The sequence below is a fragment of the Saccopteryx bilineata genome, chromosome 3, assembly GCF_036850765.1.
Source record: "Saccopteryx bilineata isolate mSacBil1 chromosome 3, mSacBil1_pri_phased_curated, whole genome shotgun sequence".
Taxonomy (NCBI): domain Eukaryota; kingdom Metazoa; phylum Chordata; class Mammalia; order Chiroptera; family Emballonuridae; genus Saccopteryx; species Saccopteryx bilineata.
The window spans coordinates 121,340,047-121,363,050 of record NC_089492.1 but is presented as its reverse complement, the minus strand read 5'-3'; the positions used below and the strand labels follow the sequence as shown (position 1 = coordinate 121,363,050).

The window sequence follows — 23,004 nt, the reverse complement described above, 5'->3', positions numbered from 1 at the left end:
CTTGGAAGTCTTCACTCCTTTGGAATTTTTTGAAATAGCTCGAGAAGGATAGGAGTTAGTTCTTCCTTGAATATTTGGTAGAACTCGCCGGTGAAGCCATCTGGCCCAGGACTTTTGTTTGTTGGGAGTTTTTTGATAACTGTTTCAATCTCATTTGTTGTAATCAGTCTGTTTAGGTTTTTTGATTCTTCCAGATTGATTTTTGAAAGATTATATGTTTCAAGGAATTTGTCCATTTCACCTAGGTCAGTGATTGGCAAACCGTGGCTTGCGAGCCACATGTGGCTCTTTGGCCCCTTGAATGTGGTACTTCCACAAAATACCACGTGTGGGCACTACCTCGATAAGGAATGTACCTACCTATATAGTTTAAGTTTATTTATTTTTTATTAAATTTTTTTGTATTTTTCTGAAGCTGGAAACGGGGAGGCAGTCAGATAGACTCCCGCATGCACCTGACCGGGATCCACCTGGCATGCCCACCAGGGGGCGATGCTCTGCCCATCTAGGGCGTCGCTCTGTTGCAACCAGAGCCATTCTAGCGCCTGAGGCAGAGGCCATGGAGCCATCCTCAGCGCCCGGGCCAACTTTGCTCCAATGGAGCCTTGGCTGCGGGAGGGGAAGAGAGAGACAGAGAGGAAGGAGAGGGGGAGGGGTGGAGAAGGAGATGGGCTCTTCTCCTGTGTGCCCTGGCCAGGAATTGAACCAGGGACTCCTGCATGCCAGGACGATGCTCTAACACTGAGCCAACCAACCAGGGCCAGCCTATATAGTTTAAGTTTAAAAAATTTGGCTCTCAAAAGAAATTTCAATCATTACTCTGTTGACTAATGAGTTTGCTGACGACTGACCTAGGTTGTCTAATTTTTTGGCATACAGTTCTTCATAGTGTTTTCTTACAATCCTTTGTATTTCTGCTGTGTAGGTTGTTACTTCTCCACTCTCATTTCTAATTTTATTTATTTGAGTCCTCTCTTTTTTTCTTGGTGAGTCTGGTTAAAGGTTCATCAATCTTGTTTATGTTTTCAAAGAACCAGCTCTTGGTTTCATTGATCTTCTATATTTTTTTTTTAGCCTCTATGTCATTTATTTCCACTCTGATCTTTTTTTTCATTTTATTTATTTATTATTATTATTTTTTTACATAGGCAGAGATAGACAGGGACAGACAGACAGAAACGGAGAGAGAGATAAGAAGCATCAATCATTAGTTTTTCGTTGTGCGTTGCGACTTCTTAGTTGTTCATTGATTGCTTTCTCACATGTGCCTTGACCGTGAGCCTTCAGCAGACCGAGCAACCCCTTGCTGGAGCCAGTGACCTTGGGTCCAAGCTGGTGAGCTCTTTGCTCAAGCCAGATGAGCCCGTGCTCAAGCTGGCGACCTCGGGGTCTCGAACCTGGGTCCTTCTGCATCCCAGTCCGATGCTCTATCCACTGCGCCACCACCTGGTCAGGCTATTTCCACTCTGATCTTAATATTTCCTTCCTTCTACTTCCTCTGGGGTTTACCTGCTGTTCTTTTTCTAGTTCTTTTAGATGCAGGGTTAAGTTGTTTATTTGAGCTTTTTCTTGCTTTTTTTAAAAAAAAATTTTATTTATTCAATTTCCAGAGAGGAGAGAGAGAGAGAGAGAGAAAGAGGAGGAGCAGGAAGCATCAACTCCCATATGTGCCTTGACCAGGCAAGCCCAGGGTATCGAACAGGCGACCTCAGCATTCCAGGTCGATGCTTTATCCCACTATGCCACCACAGGTCAGGCTTTTTCTTGCTTCTTAAGGTATGCCCCTAATGCTATGAACTTCCCTCTCAGGACTACTTTTGTCCCATAAATTTTGAGGAGTTGTATGTTCATTTTCATTTATTTCAAGGAAATTTTTTATTTCTTCTTTGATCTCATTGTTGACCCATTCATTATTTAATAACATGCTATTTAGTTTCCAAGTGTTTGAATGTTTTTCACTTTTTCTATTGTAGTTGATTTCTAGTTTCATGCCATTCTGATGAGAGAAGATGCTTGATATGATTTCAATCTTCTTAAATTTATTGAGACTCGTTTTGTGTCCTAACATGTGGTCTGTCCTAGAAAATGTACCATGAGCACTTGAAAAGAATTTATATTCTGCTGTTTTAGGGTGAAAGGTTCTGAAGATATCTATTAAATCCAGTTGATCTAGTGTGTCCTTTAAGGCTGCTGTTTCTTTGTTGATTTTCTTTTTTGAGGATCTATCCATTGATATTAGTAGGGTATTAAAATCCCCTACTATTATAGTATTACTGTTGATCTTGCCCTTTATGTCCATCAAAAGCTGCTTTATATATTTAGGTGTTCCTATATTAGGTGCATAGATATTTATAATGGTTATATCTTCCTGTTGGATTGCTGCCTTTATCATTATGTAGTGATTTCCTTTATCCCTTACTATAGCCTTTGTTTTAAAGTTTATTCAGTCAGATATAAGTATTGCTACTCCAGCTTTTTAAAAATTTCCATTTGCATGAAATATTTATTTCCATCCCTTCATTTTCAGTCTATGTGTATCTTTTGTTTTGAGGTAGGTCTCTTATAGACAGCATATGTATGGGTCCTGTTTTCTTATCCACACATCTACCCTATGTCTTTTGATTGGAGCATTTAATCCATTTACATTTAAGGTTATTATTGATATGTAGTTGTTTATTGCCCTTTTATTTTTTAAATCTACATTCCGCTTTTTCTAGATTTTTCCCCCTTTGTTCTGTTTACAACAGGCCCCTTAACATTTCTTGCAGCACTGGTTTGGTTGTAATGAATTCCTTGAGTTTTGTGTGTTTGTTTGTGTAGCTTTTTATTTCTCATTCAATTTTAAATAATAGCCTTGCTGGATAAAGAAGTCTTGGCTGTAGGCTCTTGTTTTGCATTATTTTGAATATTTCTTGCCATTCCCTTCTGGCCTCAAGTGTTTCTGTTGAAAAGTCGGATGTCATCTTTATGGGGGCTTTTTGTAGGTGATTGCTTTTCTCTTGCAGCTTTTAGTATTATTTCTTTATCTCTTAGCTTTGGTATTTTAATTATGATGTGTCTTGGTGTAGGTTTCTTTGGGTTCCTCTTTAATGAGACTCTTTGTTCTTCTTGAACTTTGTGACTTTTTCCTTCATCAATTTAGGGAAGTTTTTAGCTATGATTTCTTCAACCAGGTTCTCTATCCCTTGTTCTTTCTCTTCTCCTTCAGGAACCCCTATGATTCAGATATTGTTTCTCTTCATGTTGTGACACAGCTCTCTTAGAGTTTCCTCAGATTTTTTGATCCTCTTTTCTTTTTGCTGTTCTGCTTCCATGCTTTTGTTTATCTTGTCCTCTAAATCACTGATTCTATCCTCTGCTTCATCCAGCCTGCTTTTAATTTCTTCTAGTGTAGTCTTCATTTTTGATATTGTATTTGTCATTTCTGTCTGATTATTTTTTATGATTTCAATGTCCTTTTTGATGCTTGCTATCTCTTTATTTAGTTGCTCGTTATGTCCATTCATTGTTGCTCTAAGATCCTTGAGCATCCTAACAATCATTATTTTAAACTCTGCATCCAGTATCTTTGCTATTTCCATGTCATTCAGTTCTTTTTCTGGGGATTTCTCTTGTTGATTCATTTGGATTGCATTTCTCTGTCTTCCCATTTTGTATGTGTATAGACTGCTCCTTTGGGTGTGTTGTTTGTATAGCTAGCTGAGTATAGGGTTGGTGTTGTCTGCCTCCAGCTTCCAGTTGTGTTGTTTCTAGCTCTTCTTGGGTTGGCCTCAGCTGTTTTTTGTAATCCGCTGCTGTGGGATACTTGTCTGCTGCTACTGCTCTTTTTGCTATTTGTGTTGGCATTTTCTATGCTTTAGCTGGGGCAGGTATGAGGAGCCCTTCCTTAAGATACTACTCTAACTAGGGTTGTTAGGTCCTGAACCGATGCTCTCCGTATCTGGCTGCTGGATGTGCCAGCCCTGGTGCAGACCAGTGGAGTCATGGCTTATGACTGGCCCTTAGCAACCTTCTTGGAGCTACAGGTGATCCAGAATTTGTGGCTGCCTCTGTTGGGTCTAGGTGCCATTGTAAATATCAGCTGCACTCCTAGGCTGGCTTTTATCTACTCTTGGCCAGTTGGTGTTGCCTCTGTATTTGTGAGGTGTGGTCTGTCGGCCAGCCTGCCACCGCTGCCACTGCCACCTCCTTGGGTGCTCGGGCAGGCATGCAGGCCACCCCACTGGGCTCTAAACATGCTGCCATGTGGTCTGCCTCACTGGGTTATGCCCCAGCCACCACTTGGGTCACCTCACTGGGTGCTGCCCCCCCGCCACCCACTGTGTGGGCCATCTTGCTGTAGCTGGCCCGCCTGCCCTTCGGAGGGTACTCAGCAGCGTGGGGTGGGGCATGTGGCCCAGACCTCAGCACTCAAAACCTATGTCCCTGATGCGCCCCCTGCTTCTAAGCAACTCTTTTCTCTGACTGGAGTAGGAGAGCCTCTGGTGGGCAGGGTAATTGCTTCCCTTTGCTGATGCCGCTTCTCCCAGGAAAAATGGCACTTTAGGTTTGGGGAGTGACTCATACAGGGGTTAGGGTGGCTGTCTCCCACAGTCTCTCCTTGTGCCTCTGAGATTACACTTTCCTCTTGCAACTCCAGTCCTCTCAACACTCCCCGCTCCTGGAGCCCCGGGTAAGTGGCTATGAACGAGATTTTCTGTGTGGCCCTTTAAGACGGAACCTGGGTCTGAGAGTTCTGTCTCCCTCTGGCAGACAGTAACCTGGCTGTTCTTTCAGCTAAATACTATCCATATACCTCCTCTAGTCTCTGGGGCTTGGCTGGGGCTCTGGTCCTGACCCTGAAGACCCACAACTCTCTGGACAACCCACCCTGCTGTGAGAGACCCTCCGGGCCACCGCTCACTCCTGGGAGTGGGGCAGCCCTTTCTGCGTCTCCGCCCATCCTACCAGTCTTGGTGTGGCTTCTTTGGTGATCCTTGGTTATAGATTCCTCTTAGTTTAGTTCAAAGTTGGTTTTTCAAGATGACTGTTCCCAAGTTAAGTTGTAATCCACTTTGGTTCTGGGAGGTGGGAGTTGTAATGTCTGCCTACTTTGTCGCCATCTTCTAGTCTCTCCAAACCAGAGATCTTAAGCTTCAAGCCAGCAACCTCTGGGCTAAAGCTAGAAACCATGGGATCATGTTGATGATCCCATACTCAAGCCAGCAACCCTGGCGCTCAAGCTGGCAAGCCTGTGCTCAAGCTGGAGACTTTGGGGTCTCGAACCTGGGACTTCAGTGTCCTAGGCCAATGTTTTCTTTACTGCGCCACCAGTGGTCAGGCCCATGTTCACTTTTCAACGTGTCATTTTATTTTTATTCATTTAATTATGCCCCACTTAGTTCCAGAACTTGTTTGACTGTGACTGCTTTTCAGAATCTGTTTTCCCCCATCCAAATACTAACAGGCCTGACCCTCTTTAGCTTCCAAGATCAGATAAAATTGGGCACGTTCAGGGTGGTATGGCCATAGACAGAATCTGTTTCTAAATGCCCTGGGCCTCTACTCTCCAAAGCAATGAATGTCAGGCAAGATGGAGTTTTCTGGACAAGTATTCTGGGAGACCCACTTCTCAAAGTGAAACATCTCTCCAACTTTGCCCTACAGCTGATTTCACATACTTCTGCAGAATGCACACAGGTGTCTCACTGTGGAGGCATGCACTTGTGAGGGAATCTGTTATAAAATACCCAACCTGACTTTTTCACAGCCTGGCTTCTGAACTGTCCAGGGCAGAACATTAGGAGGTACAGACCGAGAGGCCTGTTGTGTGCCAGCCTCTGAGGAGCTTTGGTCTCTCTCAGCTTTGATTTATCAAGCTTTTAGACAGGGAGAGGTGTTAATGGTCCTGTGAGCAAGGTTGGCAGGAAAGACAAAACCCCCCTCACATGTGACAGGCCCTAACACCTCATAGAGAAAACCCCTTTTCTTTTTCTCCTGTCTCACATTATATATACAAGCAACAGCTGTTCTTGTATGCAAATTCTTTTTGACAGAGATAAGAGAGAGAGACAGAGAGAGGGATAGAGACAGAAAGGGAGAAAGATGAGAAGCATCAATTCTTCATTGTGGCTCCTTAGTCTGCTTAGTTGTTCATTGATCGCTTTCTCATATGTGCCTTGACCAGGGGGCTGCAGCAGAGCAAGTGACCCCTTGCTAAATCCAGCAACCGTGGGCTCAAGCCAGCGACCTTGGGCTTCAAACTAGTGACCTTTTGAGACTCAAGCCAGCGACCATGGGATCATGTCTATGATCCCACAATCAAGCCAGTGACCCCATGCTCAAGCTGGTGAGCCTGCGCTCAAGCTGGATGAGCCCACACTCAAGCCGGCTACCTCGGGGTTTTGAACCTGGGTACTTTGTGTCCCAGTCTGATGCTCTATCCACTATGCTACCTGGTCAGGCTGCAGATTTTTTTTAAGAGGCTATAAATAGAATCAGAAAAGTCTTTGCTTAATAATAGCCATTAGATTAGTCCATCCAATCTAGACCTTTATATTTCTTCTCTGTAAAGCATGGCCACAGGGATATTACTTGCAGTATTGCTAAAATTAGGGAAAAACTAGAAACAACCTGAATGTCCATCAATAAGAAACCAATGGAGTAAAATTATGGTACATTCATCCAGTGGAAGGCAGCCAATTACATTGTGCAGAAGGATATTTAATGACAGAAGAAAATCCTCATAATATACTGCTTTAAGAAAGAGTTTATCAACAATATGTGTAGTATATGCACATACTAACAATATGTACTGTGTAATTATTTTTAAAACATGTGGGCAAGCATAGAAAAAACAGAGCTGCAGGATGTACACCAAAATGTTCTTCTTGGTGGTGAATATGGGTAATTTTTATTTCATTTTATTCAACTTTTTGAACCTCATTTAAAAAAATTTTTTTCAATGAGCATGTATTACCTTTATAATCAGAAAAAAGGTAAAATTGTACTTAAAAATATTCTAAACTATTTAAGAGAGCCCCAAATAGTGATTTGAGGGTATTTCTCAGGTGATATGAAAAGATGTTGGAACCAGTGGGATATTTTAGAGAAATGTTGAGGTTTTTTGTTTTGTTTGTTTTATACCAGGGGCCCATCTATAAAACTTAGACTAATGTTACCAAGTTTTGTTAATACGATCTCTCCCTCTTCCACCTTACCTAATTCCATAGCAGTAATTTATACATCCCAACACCACCAAAGGTTCATATATTTATAACTTTTTAATTTATTGATTTTAGAGAGGCAGAGAGAGGAAGGGAAGGAGAGAGAAAGAGAGAGAGAGAGAGAGAGAGAGAGAAACATTCATTTGTTGTTCCACTTAGTTGTGCACTCATTAATTGCTTCCTGTATGTGCCCTGACTGGGGATTGGACCCTCAACCTTGGTGTTTCAGGATAACAATTTAACTGATTGAGCTAACTGGCCAGGGCTAAATTTTTATAATTTTTAGCAAAGCATCAAGCCTTACCGTTCGAAAAGCTGCAACCACAAGATTTGAGGGAAACAGGTTTCTGTTGGAAAAAGAAGCATGTCATCAGTATTCTTAAAACTCAGCATTCAAAGTATCCACTTTAAGATGCCCATTCCTGACAGCCTAACATACAGTACTTCTCTCTTCACCTCCAGCAATTATTGTGGTCTTCTGCTTGTCTAAACACCAAACTATGCCTCAGCTGCTGGGCCATAATAGACACTTGAGTGTACCAATGTTTATCTCCTCTCCCTCATGGTACTCCTTGATGTTTAGGCTTAACTGTGTTCAACCAAATCAGAATACCTGTCACTTTCCTTTTCCCAATTAGTTAAGCCCTATTGCAGTGGTTTTCAATGGGGAGTAGTGCTGCCTCCTAGTGAAATCCATGGGAGTGTTTTCGTTGTGGTTATACTTGGGGAGCATTCCTGGAGGGACTTGGAGTAGGGGATAGTGCCAGGTCCCAGCCATTCATTCTGCTAAGTGTGACAAAGTTTTGTACAATAAATGGTCTCAAGGCCCTCATGTTTTCCAACATACTATATGACATACCTGCAGGTGAAACCTTATAATTACCTGAGCCTAAACTAACCCCAAAACAAGGTAGTTTTTACATAATTTGAACATATACTGAATTTTTCTAGTAATGCAACTATTGTGTAAAATGTGGGATAATTATGTTTTTGTTTTGTTCTGAATGTTTCCAAAAATTGTTCAACTCTGTAAAAATCACATTGCCCTTGGCAAATTACAGAATTTGAGTCCTTAAGTCTGCATTATAGCTGTGCCATTAATAGTAAATCTAAATTCAGAAGCAAGCACCTAATCACTTTGTTTTCAAGCATTTACAAATTAAAACACCATATTTTAAATTACAAATTTTCTTGTCTTTTATATTACAGTTAAGTCATTTAATGTTTTGAAATTATGCATGTAGGTAAATTCTATTTATGAATTTCATTTCAAGAAAAAGGGTAAAAAAGCAAGGCAATAAAGCCTATCAAGTTAAGCTATGGTTTTTTGGTTTTTGTTTTTGTTTTTTTTTAAGTGAGAGGAGAAGAGATAGAGAGACAGACTCCTGCATGTGCCCAACTGAGATCTACCTGGCAACCCCGTCTGGGACCAATGCGGCCATCAACTGAGCTATCCGCAGGCCCAGGGCCGATGGCTGGAACCAATCGCCAACGGGAAGAGAGAGAGAAGGGAAGAGAAGCAGATGGTTGCTCTCATGTGTGCTCTGATGGGGGACTGAACCTGGGACTTCCGCATACTGGACCAACGCTCTATCCACTGAGCCAACTGTCCAGGGCCTTAAGCTATGTCTTGAAACCAAAGTCTAGTCATACAGTTTTTACTGAGGGCCTCCTTTGGGGTCAGGCTCTGTGCAGGATTTTGGTCTTGATACATGAGAAAATCCCTGACAGACCTTTGTTCTACCCACTGCCGATAAGAATAAATCTAGAAGAGTAAGCAACTCTGAATCATCCTTTACAATTTGTGCCAGATTTATGCACTAATTCTTACTTCTGTGGTTGAGTTATTTACTTAACATTAGAATCTGTAGTCAACTCTTTGCAGTAGATTAGGTTTCAGAGGGAGGCAAGTCTGACTGCAACCCACTTTGGCAAGCAGAGGTGAAGATGGCCTCCTGGAAGCCACATCTTTGTGTAATACCCTCCCTTTGAGTGTGGGTGGGGCCTGTGACTTGCTTTTAAGCAAAAGAATAGAGCAAAGGTAATAGAATGTTACTTTTGTGATTTGATTATGTAAAATTGTGGCTTCCATCTTGTGAGAAGACTCTTAACTGACTTCTGAGCTTGAATGTTTGATGAAACAAGCTGCCATGTAGGATAGGCCAACATGGCAAGAAACTGAGCGTGGCCTCTGGCCAACAGCCCACTAGGAACTCAAGCTCCCTGTCTAAACTTCAAGGACCCGAATTCTGCCAACAACTATGTGACCTCAGAAGTGAATCCTTCCCCAGTTGAGCCTCTGGAGGAGACCCAAGCTGAGGCCAACACCTTGACTGTAGCCTTGTAAGGAACTCTGAAGCAGAAGACCCAGCTAAGTCATGCCAGGATTCCTGACCCTACAGATACTGTGAGATTAATGTGCGTGATTTTAAGTTGCTAAATTGTTGATAACATTAAATTTGTGCATTATATAACTAATATACTAGCTAACAGGATTAACGAGATAAAAAACAACTTAATGACATTCAGAGTGATTCCACAAGACAGCCAGCAGGTAGAGACTGCAACACAGCATTTTCCAAACATACTTGCCTATGAAACCAGAATTGCTTTTAACATATTTAGCAAATACCAGCTAGTATATGCCTGCATTTATGCAGACAAAATGTGATCTTCAGTTGAATTAACCATTACAAAATGGTGATCAGAAATTTGAGTCCTATCACAAGCATATTTACTTTTAAAAAAGGTAGAAAAAGATTAGCAATGAGTACTGACTACTCCTTAGTGTCTAGATGAACAGTAGCCAACATTTGCCTGTTATTTCCATTACAAAGCACCTTTCTTACGTATTTCAAACTTGTGGGGTAGGTTTGGGATCTCATTTCCATTTGCTATACTAGTTAGAAGCAGAAATAGGTCCTAAGCCAAGATTTCCCTATTCTATACACACCACATGACAACTCACAATAGTTCCAGGACTGAGCTGGCCACTGGGAAGAGAGCAGGGAAGTTAAGAATGAGCTAGCTGGAAGCCCTCCAAGTTCTCCATGGGGAACAACTTCCTCTGGATGTACCTCAGCATCCTTTGGGGATTAGCAGTATCCTCAATTGATGCAAGCACAGTCTTTCCCACAGCCTTCAAACACACTCTCTTCCAAAGAACACGCACTATTTGTTTAAACCCTGCTAGCTGGCCTGCCTGGGCTCTTTAGCATGAGCAATAATCCAATACTGTCTCATCCAGAATGGACCTTGACCCTAACCCAGAATTTCCAGACCAAACAGTCACTGACACACCAACCTATTTTCAGATAGTCTATAGTATCTACTCTACAAAATCCAACAGAGAGGTACAGACAATACTAGAGGCAAAGCAACCACTCCTGCCAAAAAATATCAACTTCCTAAGAAGAAAACGAGGTGTCTGGCAGTTTCTTATAAAGTTAAACATACACTTACCAAATGACCCAGCAATTCCATTCCTGGATATTTACCCAAGAGAAAAATTAAAATATATGACTGTAGAAAGGACTTGCACAGTGAACAGTCTTATTCTTAATAGCCCAAAACGTAAATGTCCATCAACAGGTGAATGGGCAGACTATGATAAACCCACACAAATGGAATCCTACCCGACAAGAAAAAGAAATCAACTACTGATATGCACAACCCAGATAATCTCAACATTGTGCTGAGCAAAAGAAGCCAGACAAAGAAAATACATGCTGAATGATTCCATTAATACAAAACTCTAGTAAAAGCAAAACTAATCTACAGGGGTAGGAAGCAAAACATTCTATCCAAAACTTCCTGGGGCCAGGAGTAGAGAGTGGGGATTGCTGAGAAGGAACATTGGTGACAGAAATGTTCAGTGTCTGGATTGTGGCATGGTTAAATGAGTTCGCAATCAAAACTCACTAATCTGTACACCTAAAATGGGGCATTTCATTGTATATAAATCATATGTCAAAATGCTTAAAAGATAAACACACACACGTACACACACAAACAGTGTAAACTGCAAAGGAGATTTTACAGCTAAAAAGAATTACATTCAATGGGATGACTGAACTTTCTTTAGGCTACATAGCTCAACTCTCAGATAGTAATTCGTGGAAAGGGGATTGCCTAGGGTTAGTGAGCGGAATCTCATGTACCCACAAAATCATATTCCTTCCCCTTGTCTCCTCTGGTTTCCACAGACCAGAAATAGGAGCAGTCCTCTCCTGCCCAAACCAAGGGGCAAGGAGCTGAGGCTGTGGGAGTAAAGCAAAACATCTGAAAGATTGTCTTCGGTATTGTATCTAAAAAGGCATGTGCATACCCAGAGTCACCTAGGTTTCTTCTTATGCTATCTTCTGGGAGTTTTGTAGTTTTGCATTTAGGTCTGTGATTCATTCTGAGTTAATTTTTATGAAGTGTGCAATGTCTTTGTCCAGATTCCTTTTTTCTTTTTGCATGTGGATGTCTAGCTATTCCGGCACCATTTGTTGAAAGGACTATTTTTGTACCACTTTATTGCCTTTACTCCTTTGTCAAAGATCACTTGGCCATATTTGTGATAGTCTATTTCTGTCTCTCTATGCTGTTCCATGGGTCTAGTTGCCTATTCTTTTGCCAATACCACAATATCTCCGTTACAGTAGCTTTATCCTAAGTCTCATAGTTGGGCAGTGTCAGTCCTCCAACTTTATCCTCTCTGTACTCTTTCTTCCCCTCTCTCCTTTCAAACTCAGATGCTGCTATGAACTCCAGGTTTTTCTAACTTATGAGCAATCCTGTTTCAGGCATCAGGTGCTCATCATGCAGGCAGTTTTGCTCCCCAGAGCTCCGTCTTCAGGCATTTCCCCCACGCCTCACATTTACACATCAACTTTGTGGGCTTTCAAAATAAGAAACATTTGAGCTGTAAGAAAGTTTAGCGGTGACCAAGTTCAACCTCCTCATTTAGCATTTTATAAAAGATGTAATACATTAGACAGAATGGAACATATCAGTATGTATCACACTTGAAATGCTGTTTTGTGAAACTGGTGTTTCAGACTGTGTATGTGGGGTCAGGGTGCATGTGTGTGGCTGCCATAAATTTAAATGTATTTCTTCTTCCTTGCTCCCTGGCCATTTTGGTCGGGGCCACCCACACCTAAGGCAGGAAGATGGTGGCCACAAAGAAGAGGAAAATGTCGCCAGAGTTAATCAACTCTAGGCTCCAACTTGTCATGAAAAGTGGAAATTACATGCTGAGGTACAAGCAAACTCTGAAGATGATCAGAGAAGGTAAAGCAAAATCGATCATCCTTGCCAACAGCTGTCCATTCTTGAGGAAATCTGAAACAGAGTACCATGCCATGCTGGCCAAGACTGCTGTCCATCACTACAGTGGCAATAAGATGAAATTGGGCACAGCATGTGGAAAATGCTACAAGTATGCATACTGGCTGTCACTGATCGGGTGATTCTGGTATCGTTAGAAGCATGCCAGAACAGACCGGTGAGAAGTAAATTGTGCAAAATTTTTCTTTAATAAAACTGGCCAGAGCTTGGTTTAAAAAGCACACACAAAAAATGTTATTTCTTATAGTGATTCAAAATCAAAAACATTTGCAAGAATTCTAAGACCGTGATACTAAATCCAGAGACACAAATCAGACCAAATTGGGAGAGAATGAATCCACACACCTTTCCAGAGCTATAGGAATCCTGGACACATGACTTAAAACAACCAGAAAAACTGATCTGAGCTGAGGCTGAACTGGTGACAGCAGAGCTTTAGTTGGCAGTACCCTACAGACTCATGCAGCTCCCATGATGAAAAACTTCAGTGTTCCTTCTTTACACATCTGTTACTATTTACTCCTCTGATCCTATTGTCAGGGGTGGTACATAGTTCCCTGATCTAGCTGAGAAGAATGTAAAACAATTTACTTTTGCTTAAGTATATCTTTTGTTCCCAAATATTTCCTCTACGTTCAAAAATTCTTTACTGAATTTATGAAAATTTCAAAGACTCTTCAGAACAGGATATGGCTCACGCTACACACATCTGATATTTATCATCCCTGGTGTTTACTGTTAGTGTCTTAGAGTCAGTTAGCAGGGATGTGCTCCTTCTGATCTTGGTACCTCTGACCAAGCTGGGAGCAGAGGAAGGGTGGGGTAGTGGACTTACACGTTCAGGAAAGTGGGAGGTGGGGAGTAATCTATGCTCTTTTTTTTTTTCTTTCTTTTTTTTTTTTTTCTGAAGCTGGAAACGGGGAGAGACAGTCAGACAGACTCCCGCATGCGCCCGACCGGGATCCACCCGGCACGCCCACCAGGGGCGACGCTCTGCCCACCAGGGGGCGTTGCTCTGTTGCGACCAGAGCCACTCTAGCGCCTGGGGCAGAGGCCAAGGAGCCATCCCCCGCGCCTGGGCCATCTTTGCTCCAATGGAGCCTTGGCTGCGGGAGGGGAAGAGAGAGACAGAGAGGAAGGAAGGGGGGGGGGGAGTGGAGAAGCAAATGGACGCTTCTCCTGTGTGCCCTGGCCGGGAATCGGACCCGGGTCCCCCGCACGCCAGGCCGACGCTCTACCGCTGAGCCAACCGGCCAGGGCTAATCTATGCTCTTTTTAAGGCCTACATTCAGTTTTGGATTCCAGCTGCAAAGGCTAATGCTGGGCCCCTGGGCTGGGGGACATTTTAGGAAATAAAGCTAAGAACAGCACTCACTCTCTGAATCAAGCAGCCTGAGAAGCTGGGTGACATTAGAGTATTAGCAAGACCTTCAAATATTAAGTCCTTTATTCCTTTTAGCAATTCTACGTAGTAGGTACTATTATTAGCCTCATTTTACAGATGAGAAAACTGTGGCAGTGAGAGGCTAAAGGACTTGTCCGCACAGCTAGTAAGCAGAGCTGGATTCAAATTCAGGTAATTGACTTCAGTGTCTGCTCTTAATCTACCTCTCTGGGTATATGTTTTTTGCAGTCCTTGAATTATTAAGGTGGTCTACTGGGTAGTAGAAGGAATGATGTTGGGTTAAAACCATAAAAAAAATTATTATACCCTGACCAGGCAGTGGTGCAGTGGATAGAGCATTGGCCTGAGATGTTGAGGACCCAGGTTCAAAACCCCGAGGTCACTGGCTTAAGCATGTGGGCTCATCAGCTTGAGCATGGGGTTGTTGGCTTGAGCATGGGATCAGACATGACCCCATGGTCGCTGGCTTGAGCCCAAAAGTCGCTGGCTTGAAGCCCAAGGTTGCTGACTTGTGCAAGGGGGTCATGGCTTGGCTGGAGGCACATATGAGAAAGCAATCAATGAACAACTAAGGTGCCACAACAAAGAACTGATGCTTTTCATCTCTATCCCTTCCTGTCTGTCTGTCTCTATCTGTCCCCCCAACCTCGCTAAAAAATAAAATAAAATAAAAAATTACAAGCTACCATTTTAGTGAGTAGATTGGCTGAGAAACCTCCATTAATTTGGGTCCTTGTTAGACTTGCCTAGTCTTCATCTTGCCGATAGAAGAGAGATACATAGGCATAGATCAAATAACCTGCCATCGTGAACACTTAAAAGGAATGATCCACTATCCACTCTTTTTACTTTTTATTTTTATTTATTTTTTGTATTTTTCTGAAGTTGGTAACGGGGCGGTAGTCAGACAGACTCCCGCATGCACCCGACTGGGATCTATCTGGCATGCCCACCAGGGGGCGATGCTCTGCCCCTGTTGGGGCATTGCTCTGTTGCAACCAGAGCCATTCTAGCGCCTGAGGCAGAGGCCATAGAGCCATCCCCAGCGCCCAGGCCATCTTTGCTCCAATGGAGCCTTGGCTGCGGGAGGTGAAGAGAGAGACAGAAAGGAAGGAGAGGGGGAAGGGTAGAGAAGCAGATGGGCACTTCTCCTGTGTGCCCTGGCCGGGAATCGAACCCGGGACTCCTGCATGCCAGGCCGACGCTCTACCACTGAGCCAACCGGCCAGGGCTATTCACTCTCTTGACTGTGATCTAGGGGCTAAGATTGGACCTCTATCTCCAATAGTTTTCTTTGCACCTATTGAAGAAATGTGTTCTTTGCAGCTTGAGAGGTATCATATTCATACCAGTCCTTGGGAAGGAAAGTAAGCCCCTCCCAAGGGAAAGGCTCATAGCAGGGTCCACTGTTGATAAAAGGAGCACAAGAACAAACACGGCTCCTAGAAAAAAAGAGCGACAGGCAAAATCTCAATTGTGCTCACCAGGCACATGGTAGCACCTTCCTAAACTTCTGCAAAAGACACCGGTCCAGGGCCACTCTCCTGGCTGCCAGTGCCGACAGCGCCTGGCCCAGGAGCTGTCTCTGTCTGTCTCCTTTGCAGATAAGCCTTAGGTTTTCTACTTGAAAACTGCAATTTTTAGCACCCAGATGAGCGTTTAAAAGCCAGCTGCCTCAGTGCTTTCCATTTAGAGCTGAGATCAGCTTTGGAGACCATAAATGGGTAACACAGTTAGAAAAGAAACTGAAATGTCACGGAGCACATGTGAGATTTCCTCCCCATTTCAGAGTGGAAGGCTCTTCTGTGTTTAGTTTGGACTTTTTTCCATTTTCCACATTTCCTAGTGTTGATTCTATTAGTCCAAAACAGTCAGTCACTGTTCACTGCTTTTCTCCAGGTTCCATATGGTTTCCCAGTATATCTAAAGAGTATGTTAGCCACAAGTCATCTTGAGTTCTCCCAGACATCCTTTTCTTCCCCATTACACTCATTTATTTCAAACTATAAAAAGAGGGCCACCCTCATTAGCTGTGAATGGGGAAAACCCCAATCTTTCTGTAATATCGCTCCATTTATAACAACAGCTAGCACATATTGGGTCAGTCTGTCCTGTCCTAGGAGCTCTACAAACATAACTCACTTAACTCTCAAAACAACCCTGTGAGGTAGGTACTATATGATCCTCACTGTGAAGATGAGGAAGCCAGAGCACAGAAAGTTATAGACATGGCGCAGGACTCATAATCAATAGCGTTGTTCGGGACTAAGAACTTTCACAATGACTGGGTTCCTGATAAACTGTGTCTGTCTCTTTGGTACCCAAACCATTTCATCTTGGATGAAAAGTCACTTGGGTCACACCTAGTTCTGAGAGTCCGGTATTCTTTCGGGTCTTCAGGCATAAAAGCTCCAGGCTGCTTAGGAGGAGACTGTGACTCTGCCACCTGGCAGTTGCTATCCACTGTCACTTCTCAGTTTTCAAAGAGCCTGCTCCAAGTGCCAGCACCTCACACCCACTTCCAGTCTACTTTGTTATTCCTAACCCATTGTGTGGTAGGAAATCAAACCATTTGGTAATGGCATTCTGAATTTTCTCCAAGGCATAATGACTACCTATTGGCTTCATTTCTTTCTGACTTATATCTTGGAAAAACAACAACAACAAATTAGAAATTGTGGCAGCTGGGGGCAGGAGACGACCAGGAAAGGTCACGGCCTTTAGGAAAGTCTGCACTGCACTAAGAGACCTTTCCCACTCCTTCCAGGTGTTTAAGTTGTGGGCAGTCGGTGGTGAGGGCCTGCTGGATAAACGGAGTATTTACTGGTAGATTCCCATTTCATTCACATGCCCACAGGCAAAAAGGATCATGCTTTGCCTTTGCCAGGGAACATGCCCAGAGTCACATAAAATCGACATCTGTGAGGTTTCTTTGAAGGAAGCAATGAAAATTTTTTTTACCCAGTCTTCCCAGACCTAGGAAGTATTTCCAAATGGCTCAGGACTGTTTCCTCTCACAAGCTGCTCAGTGTGAAAGCCACGTTTGAGAAGCTGCACGAAGCTGCACACTTTCTTTCATTAAAGGGGCTGATCTTCTTCTTCTTTTTTTTTTAAAGAGGAAGTGGGTATCTGCCTTGAACAAACAAACCCTTACCTGGTTCCTCTTTTGGCTGAAAGCAAACATTTCTGAGACTATGGGACTAAATTAAGCAGATGGTGTCGTTACTATGACACGTTGACTTAGGTAGGGGAGGGCAGACTAGGACAAAGAGAGCCCTGAACTGTGGGGCACAGAGACTCATGGTTCTAATCCCTCTTTGATAAACTATTCTGTGATCTTGAGCAAATCACTTAAGCTCCCTATGGCTCAATTTCCTCAGTCATAAAATAGGATCATACCACCTTACTACCTTTATCCGTGAGCTGCTGGATTAAATGAGGTTGGCTTTGGAAGCATTATGAAACACTACTTATCCCTAACAAACCACGACAAAGGTTCTTTCAGTCCTTCCCTGTATCTGCAGCGCAAGTCACTGAAAAGTCTGCACCTAGACTGGCTGCTAAGCCATGATGCTGGTCACCATTCACTTCAGAAGCAGGAGCTAAAGGGTCTAAAACGAGAAAGCCACAACCAAGAAATAAGTGAACCCTTCTGGGGCTGGTGGTAATAAAGTAGCCCCTCGTATCACCCTGTTTTGGGGCCATGGTCTCTCTTGGAGGTGAGAATGCTACTGAGCCTCACTTTGGGGGTACAACCAACAGGTCAGAGTTGTGCATCCACAGCCATTCCATGGGCCACTGATCCCTGCAAATAAGAATCCTTTAACCCCTATAACTGCATTCTCTCCCAGGACAGCTGACAGATATACATACTGAAGAGCCAAATATACTCTCAACCTCATTAGACTGTTTTCAATACCCACCTATAAGCCAGTCCTCAAATTTTAAGGATCTCTAAGATTCCAGATATCAAGCTGCCAAACCCTAAACAAAGGCTGTGACATCATCAAAGTTGCAACAGACCACCTCCACCTGCCTTTTTGGTAAGAAGTATTTTGTAAGAACTTCCTGGTCTGCCTCATCAGAGATTTTTATTTTCCAATGTAATGTCTTGGATTTTTTTTGTTGTTGTTGCTGTAGTTTCAAATGAACACTCTTTCTCTTGAGTGGTAGACAGTCATCATATTTTCCAGAAGGAGAAATGGAAACAGCAGGAAGTCAAGTTACTTTGCCCAGGGTCTGCTGTTTTTCACAGCCTTAGCTTTGCCTCAGTGACTCAAGACAAAACATACCTCTCCAAGGCTCCGGACTGGAAACCTGGAGTGGGAGCCAGCTGAGCTGCTCACTCAGCTGCACTTGGCCAGGTCAGCAAATGCCTCCAGGCTGCAATTTTCCCATCTGTGAACTCTGGGCTAGTGAAGAAAGGAGAGGCTGACATGTGTAATCCACACAAACGGCACTATGTCTCAAGGGATGAAAAGCAACTTGTAAGAGTCACAGAAAGCAGTGAAGATGCTTCTCTTTCCCTCTCCTGTAGAACTCACACTTTTCCACAAATAAAGCCCCTTGAAACTCACAATACTCTACAGTAGCCCTGACTATGGGGTGGGCAATCTGTCCCAAACCCCGAGACACTTGTCTGGGCAACGGGCCCCACACAACTAACCCTCAGTCTTGTTATCCTTGGGTCCTCTGAGAACTCTTAAAAAATTGCCAGCTTCCTCCAAGCCAAAAAGCTGAAACAGAAAGGGCCATAGATCACAGGCCAGGATGACCCAACAGGCAAAACCAATGCTCCCAGAAGCTTCCTGGCACTGTGGGGGAGAAAATGGGGTGAAGATATCCGAGAGTGGTTAGAACGTAGCCATAGAATATAAGGAGTAAAGTACACTCACTAATACACACTCACCTACCGGTAGGACTAGCTCTTGCTAAAAGATGTTTCCCTGCTCCTTCAGATTGTCCAGAGCGCCAAGGCTGATGTTTGAAAAGGTCTGGTCAGCATGCAAAGATTCCAGACGTTACTCTGATATTTAAAAGTGCTAAAGGCCACCAGACTCAATTAAGAATTAACTCTTAGGGAATATATAAAGGTGTGTGTTTATGAATGAACTGGAGTGTACTGGAGAACTGGCGTCTCCACTGCGATGGGGGATCGTTACCTGGCCAGGTCGAGGAAAGAATCCACTGTCTCTTTGGGGACTTGAGGGGGTCCCGATACCAGCCCAAGATCGCTGGACTGAAGGGTCTGAGCGCCAGACCCAGGCTTGATGATGAACGCCAAAGCTACCGCGAGCGCGGAGGCGCCTAGCGTGGTGAGGCCGAAGTAGGCGACCGCGATGCCGCCCAAGCGCCCCAGAGAGCTGGCGTCGAGAGAGGCGGCGCCAGACACCAGACTGCAGACCACCAGCGGCAGGATGATCATGCGCAGCATGCGGAGCAGCATATCGCCGGGGAAGGCCAGATAGGTGACCTGCGTGCGGGTAAGTCCGAGCCCGCGCAGCGCCGCGCCCAGGCCGGCGCCCGCCACCACACCGGACACGGTGAGCAGCACCAGCGCGTGGTGCCTCAGAAAGCCGGCGCAGCGCCGTGCGCGTCCTGCCGCGGTTCCGGGCGCTCCAGGCCTTGCCGCAGGCTCAGCCTGGGCGCTGTCTAAGTAGCCGTTGGTCTCGCTGCTCTTCTCCATGGCGCTGCCCGCGGCTCCCAGCTGAATGAAGGAGGTGAGGGATTTTGGCTCCAGTAAAAGGCTGGGCTCTCAGGCGGAGGTGGCGATGTCCACTAACTGTGCCGAGCAGGTTCTGGGAGCCCGCCTCTGGAGACTCCCGGTCTGGGCGCAAGAGCAGGTGCGGAGAAGGCTAGGAGAAGCGCTGGAAAGAGGGCTGGAGCCCCCGGCTAAGTGGATCGCACCACGCCCAGGCTTTCACAGCAGCCGCAGGCTGGAGATGATGCAACGCGGGAGCAGCCAGGGAAGAATCTGTTGGAAAGGAGGGATCTGCCTGGGCCCGCCCCCTCCACACCCGCCGTCCCCTGCGACGCTGGCCAATCAGCGCCCCGCAGCCGCGGCCTCCGCGCTTTCCCCGAGTTCCCACTCTTGCCCGAGTCCGTGGGGCGCAGGTGGAGCCGGCCAATCCCGGTGCCCGCAGCCTTCTGACCCCTCTGATGGGGGCGGGTTCCAGGCTACCGAGCGGAGGCGCGCTCTGAGGGACGGCTCGGGCTCCTTGGCACCTGCCGGGGCTTCTTGGGCTGACCGAGGTCTGGGGCCCCTGGGTCAGAGCGCCCAGGAGAATATGGAATGGGGCTGCGTTCCTTGTCCTGATTGGGGGAGGGGAAGTGTCTCCTCCAGGGTTGGTGGTTTCGTCCTCACCACCCGTAGTCGGCCAGATAATTTACCGCTTTCTTTTGCGAAGGAGCCACGCGCGGTGAGGGGTCCCAGGGTCGTCTCCCTGCGTTCTCCTGCATAAAATTCCTCCTCCCATGAAGTCCTGTGGGTTTGCATGCGGTCAAGGATGGTGGAGTGCCCAGCGCAAGCCCTGGTCCTGAGAAAAAGGATGGAAGGATGGCTAGATCGATGGATGAATGGATAAATCAGGGGGAAAATCCGTATCACACACTCATTAAGGGCTCTGACGTGCCAAAGCGAAACCTGGATCCGCGGTGCCACCAAACCCAGCGCCCGGCCCTGCTACTGCGCACTGCGAGGAGCGTGGCTTGGATTCCCCTGCACCTGTCTGCGGTAAAGACGCAAAACTTCTAGGAGAAACAGCGACCTCGCGCCACTACTTCCAGTTGCCTTTCTACCAGGTCACCTCAGCTGAACCACACAAGCCACTGGATTTTAACCTCTTTCATCCCACCGCCGTCTCGCGAAAACAGTTCAGACGCCTGTTTAGCCAGCCTGTGAAGATGATTCCTTACTATTCATATTCGATTAATTTTCTTTAAATTTCAACTCTTATTTAATATTTGCTCCAGTCACAGCAGATATAGGCGAAAACTCTATAGAGTCGTTTTACTCTGTCACATTTATTCGAGTTTTATATTTTCTCATTCTACTTTTGAAAAGAATTGTTCTTTCAAGACTTTTGCAAAAGGAAAGTCTTCTTGTATGTGGTTAACCTGAATTAAGGAGGAAAGCAATATACTTGTCTTGCTGAAAGGAGTCATCTTAAAACATACCATGACAGATATTTGTGCAAATCAAAATGCTTTTCTACAGAACTTTAGGGAGCTGTCCAAATTTCGAGACAATGAGGAATTCCTTTACTTGAAGACCACTAGCCAGCCAGTCAGTCATTGGTTTTAGGTTGTTTCTTTTTGTTTGTTTGTTTTGAGGGAGGGAGGGAGTACATGGTCAGGTGAAGATCTGTACATATTTTTATCTGGTTTTGCAGGACGTACTTTATTTCTCTTTGTGCACAGAAGAGGAAATTCTAGAGACACACTATTTTGCCAACCAGAAACTCCCTTTGACTACCGTTTTTGTGCCAAGACTCTCCAAAGCATGCTCCAGAAATGAATTTCCAATTGCCTGCTTTACATCCCCACCTGGACTTCCTACAGGCATCCTAACTCATGTCAAAAACTGACCTCATGGTTGCCTACCTCAAGCTTGCTGCTCATCCTTCTGACTCCTGTTTCTGTTGTCAGCATCAAGGACTGCCAGTCACTCTGCTTGAGATCTCAAAGTGACCTGTGGTTTTTCCTTCTCTAGTGTCTCTTCTCATCAATTACCAAATTCCACAGACAGGTGATGGAATTTAAACAATTTAACAATTGGTTTTCTGCTCTAATGACTGTTTTAAGTATAAAAAAAATGATATACCAAAAGGTAGTTTATTATTTCATGCATTTAATACTTAAATAAGAACAACAAAAGAGGTATACAAAACTAGATTATGAGTTTTAAGATGTTAATGAAAAAATATTAAATAATACCTGACAAAAAACAATAAAACTGTTATTTAAGGTATTTCCATATTACTTCTTGATTGGCATCCTCACTTGCAATTTTTTCACCTATGAACAGAATGAACGTTGCTGTGGGTGCTTAAAATATGCTGTTGCACAGATGAACCTTAAAAAAGAGTAGGGAATGTAAATTTGTGATTTCCACATTGGGTGGCTGCCCAGGTGCCCACCTTAGAGAAAACCCTGATTACAGATGCCATTTTAACAGCTGGTTCACCCAACTCAATAAAAAATTAGGTATAGGTTCTGTTGAACCAGTGAGAACTGGCTGAATCCCATCACTGCCACAGATACCCTCCTCACAGTATTTATCACATCCACCCCTTCCATCTATTTCCACTGTTATGTATAGATACTTGGCTCAGTTTTTATTTCCTCACTTATCTTGACTGGAATTGTTCTAATTGGTCTTCCCACCCCCAATGCTCCTTTTGTTTCAACCCTCTTATATTTTGCCTTGCCTCAGGCCTATCTTCCTAAAAAATAATTTACATAGTAGGATTAGGTTTAGCTTCCATTCAACAGGGAAAAAAGCAGCAATTCCTGCTCCCTTTAAGAACACCTCCTAAAAGTTGTGTACACTATTTCCTGTACATTTTATCAACCAGAATTTAGTCCCATGCCCACACCTAGCTGCAAGAAATGTTAAAAAACATAATCTTTATTTTGCACAGGCATATACCCAGTTAAAAATTGAGGCTTCTGTTACTAAAGAAGCAGGAAAGAATGATACCGGAGGACAACTCCTTCATCTCACTTCTTGTTCAAAAGTTTCCAGTGGCCCCCACTGAATTAAGAATACGCTCCTCACCCTGGCATTCAAGACCCTGGCGTTCATGATCTGGCCTCAGCACACTCTCCAGCCTTGTGCCCTCTATGTGTGCAATGAAAATGGGACATTAAGGTGCTTCCATTCTTTCTTGCCTCTGCATCCAATCCCAGTTTAGAGACCCCTTCTTTCCCAAGGCCTTTCTTAATCTCCCTTGCTCTAACTCTGCTTGCTGCCCACAGCTTATTGTGCTGTTCTGGGCACCCAGAGCTGTGTTAATAGTTAACCCTCAACTGGGAGTAGGGTACTCTCTGCATTAT

At 44.3% G+C, this 23,004-nt stretch overlaps 2 protein-coding genes and 1 pseudogene across 2 annotated transcripts in view; 2 read left to right on the top strand and 1 right to left on the bottom strand.

The window, feature by feature from the left end:
- The window catches only part of SLC1A4 (solute carrier family 1 member 4), a 40,066-nt gene extending 20,163 nt beyond the window's left edge, over positions 1 to 19,903 (bottom strand). Inside the window, exons 1-2 of the mRNA XM_066267247.1 lie at positions 19,110 to 19,903; positions 7,510 to 7,552 (exon numbers count right to left, since the gene is read on the bottom strand). Coding sequence (XP_066123344.1) covers positions 7,510 to 7,552; positions 19,110 to 19,633 — 567 coding nt within the window. The 5' untranslated portion in view covers positions 19,634 to 19,903. The remainder of the gene's footprint in view (positions 1 to 7,509; positions 7,553 to 19,109) is intronic.
- PELI1 (pellino E3 ubiquitin protein ligase 1) overlaps positions 1 to 23,004 on the top strand; it is a 1,042,993-nt gene that overhangs the window by 64,449 nt on the left and 955,540 nt on the right. The gene's annotated exons all lie outside the window — the stretch shown is intronic.
- Positions 12,365 to 12,664, top strand: LOC136328725 (large ribosomal subunit protein eL30 pseudogene; annotated as a pseudogene).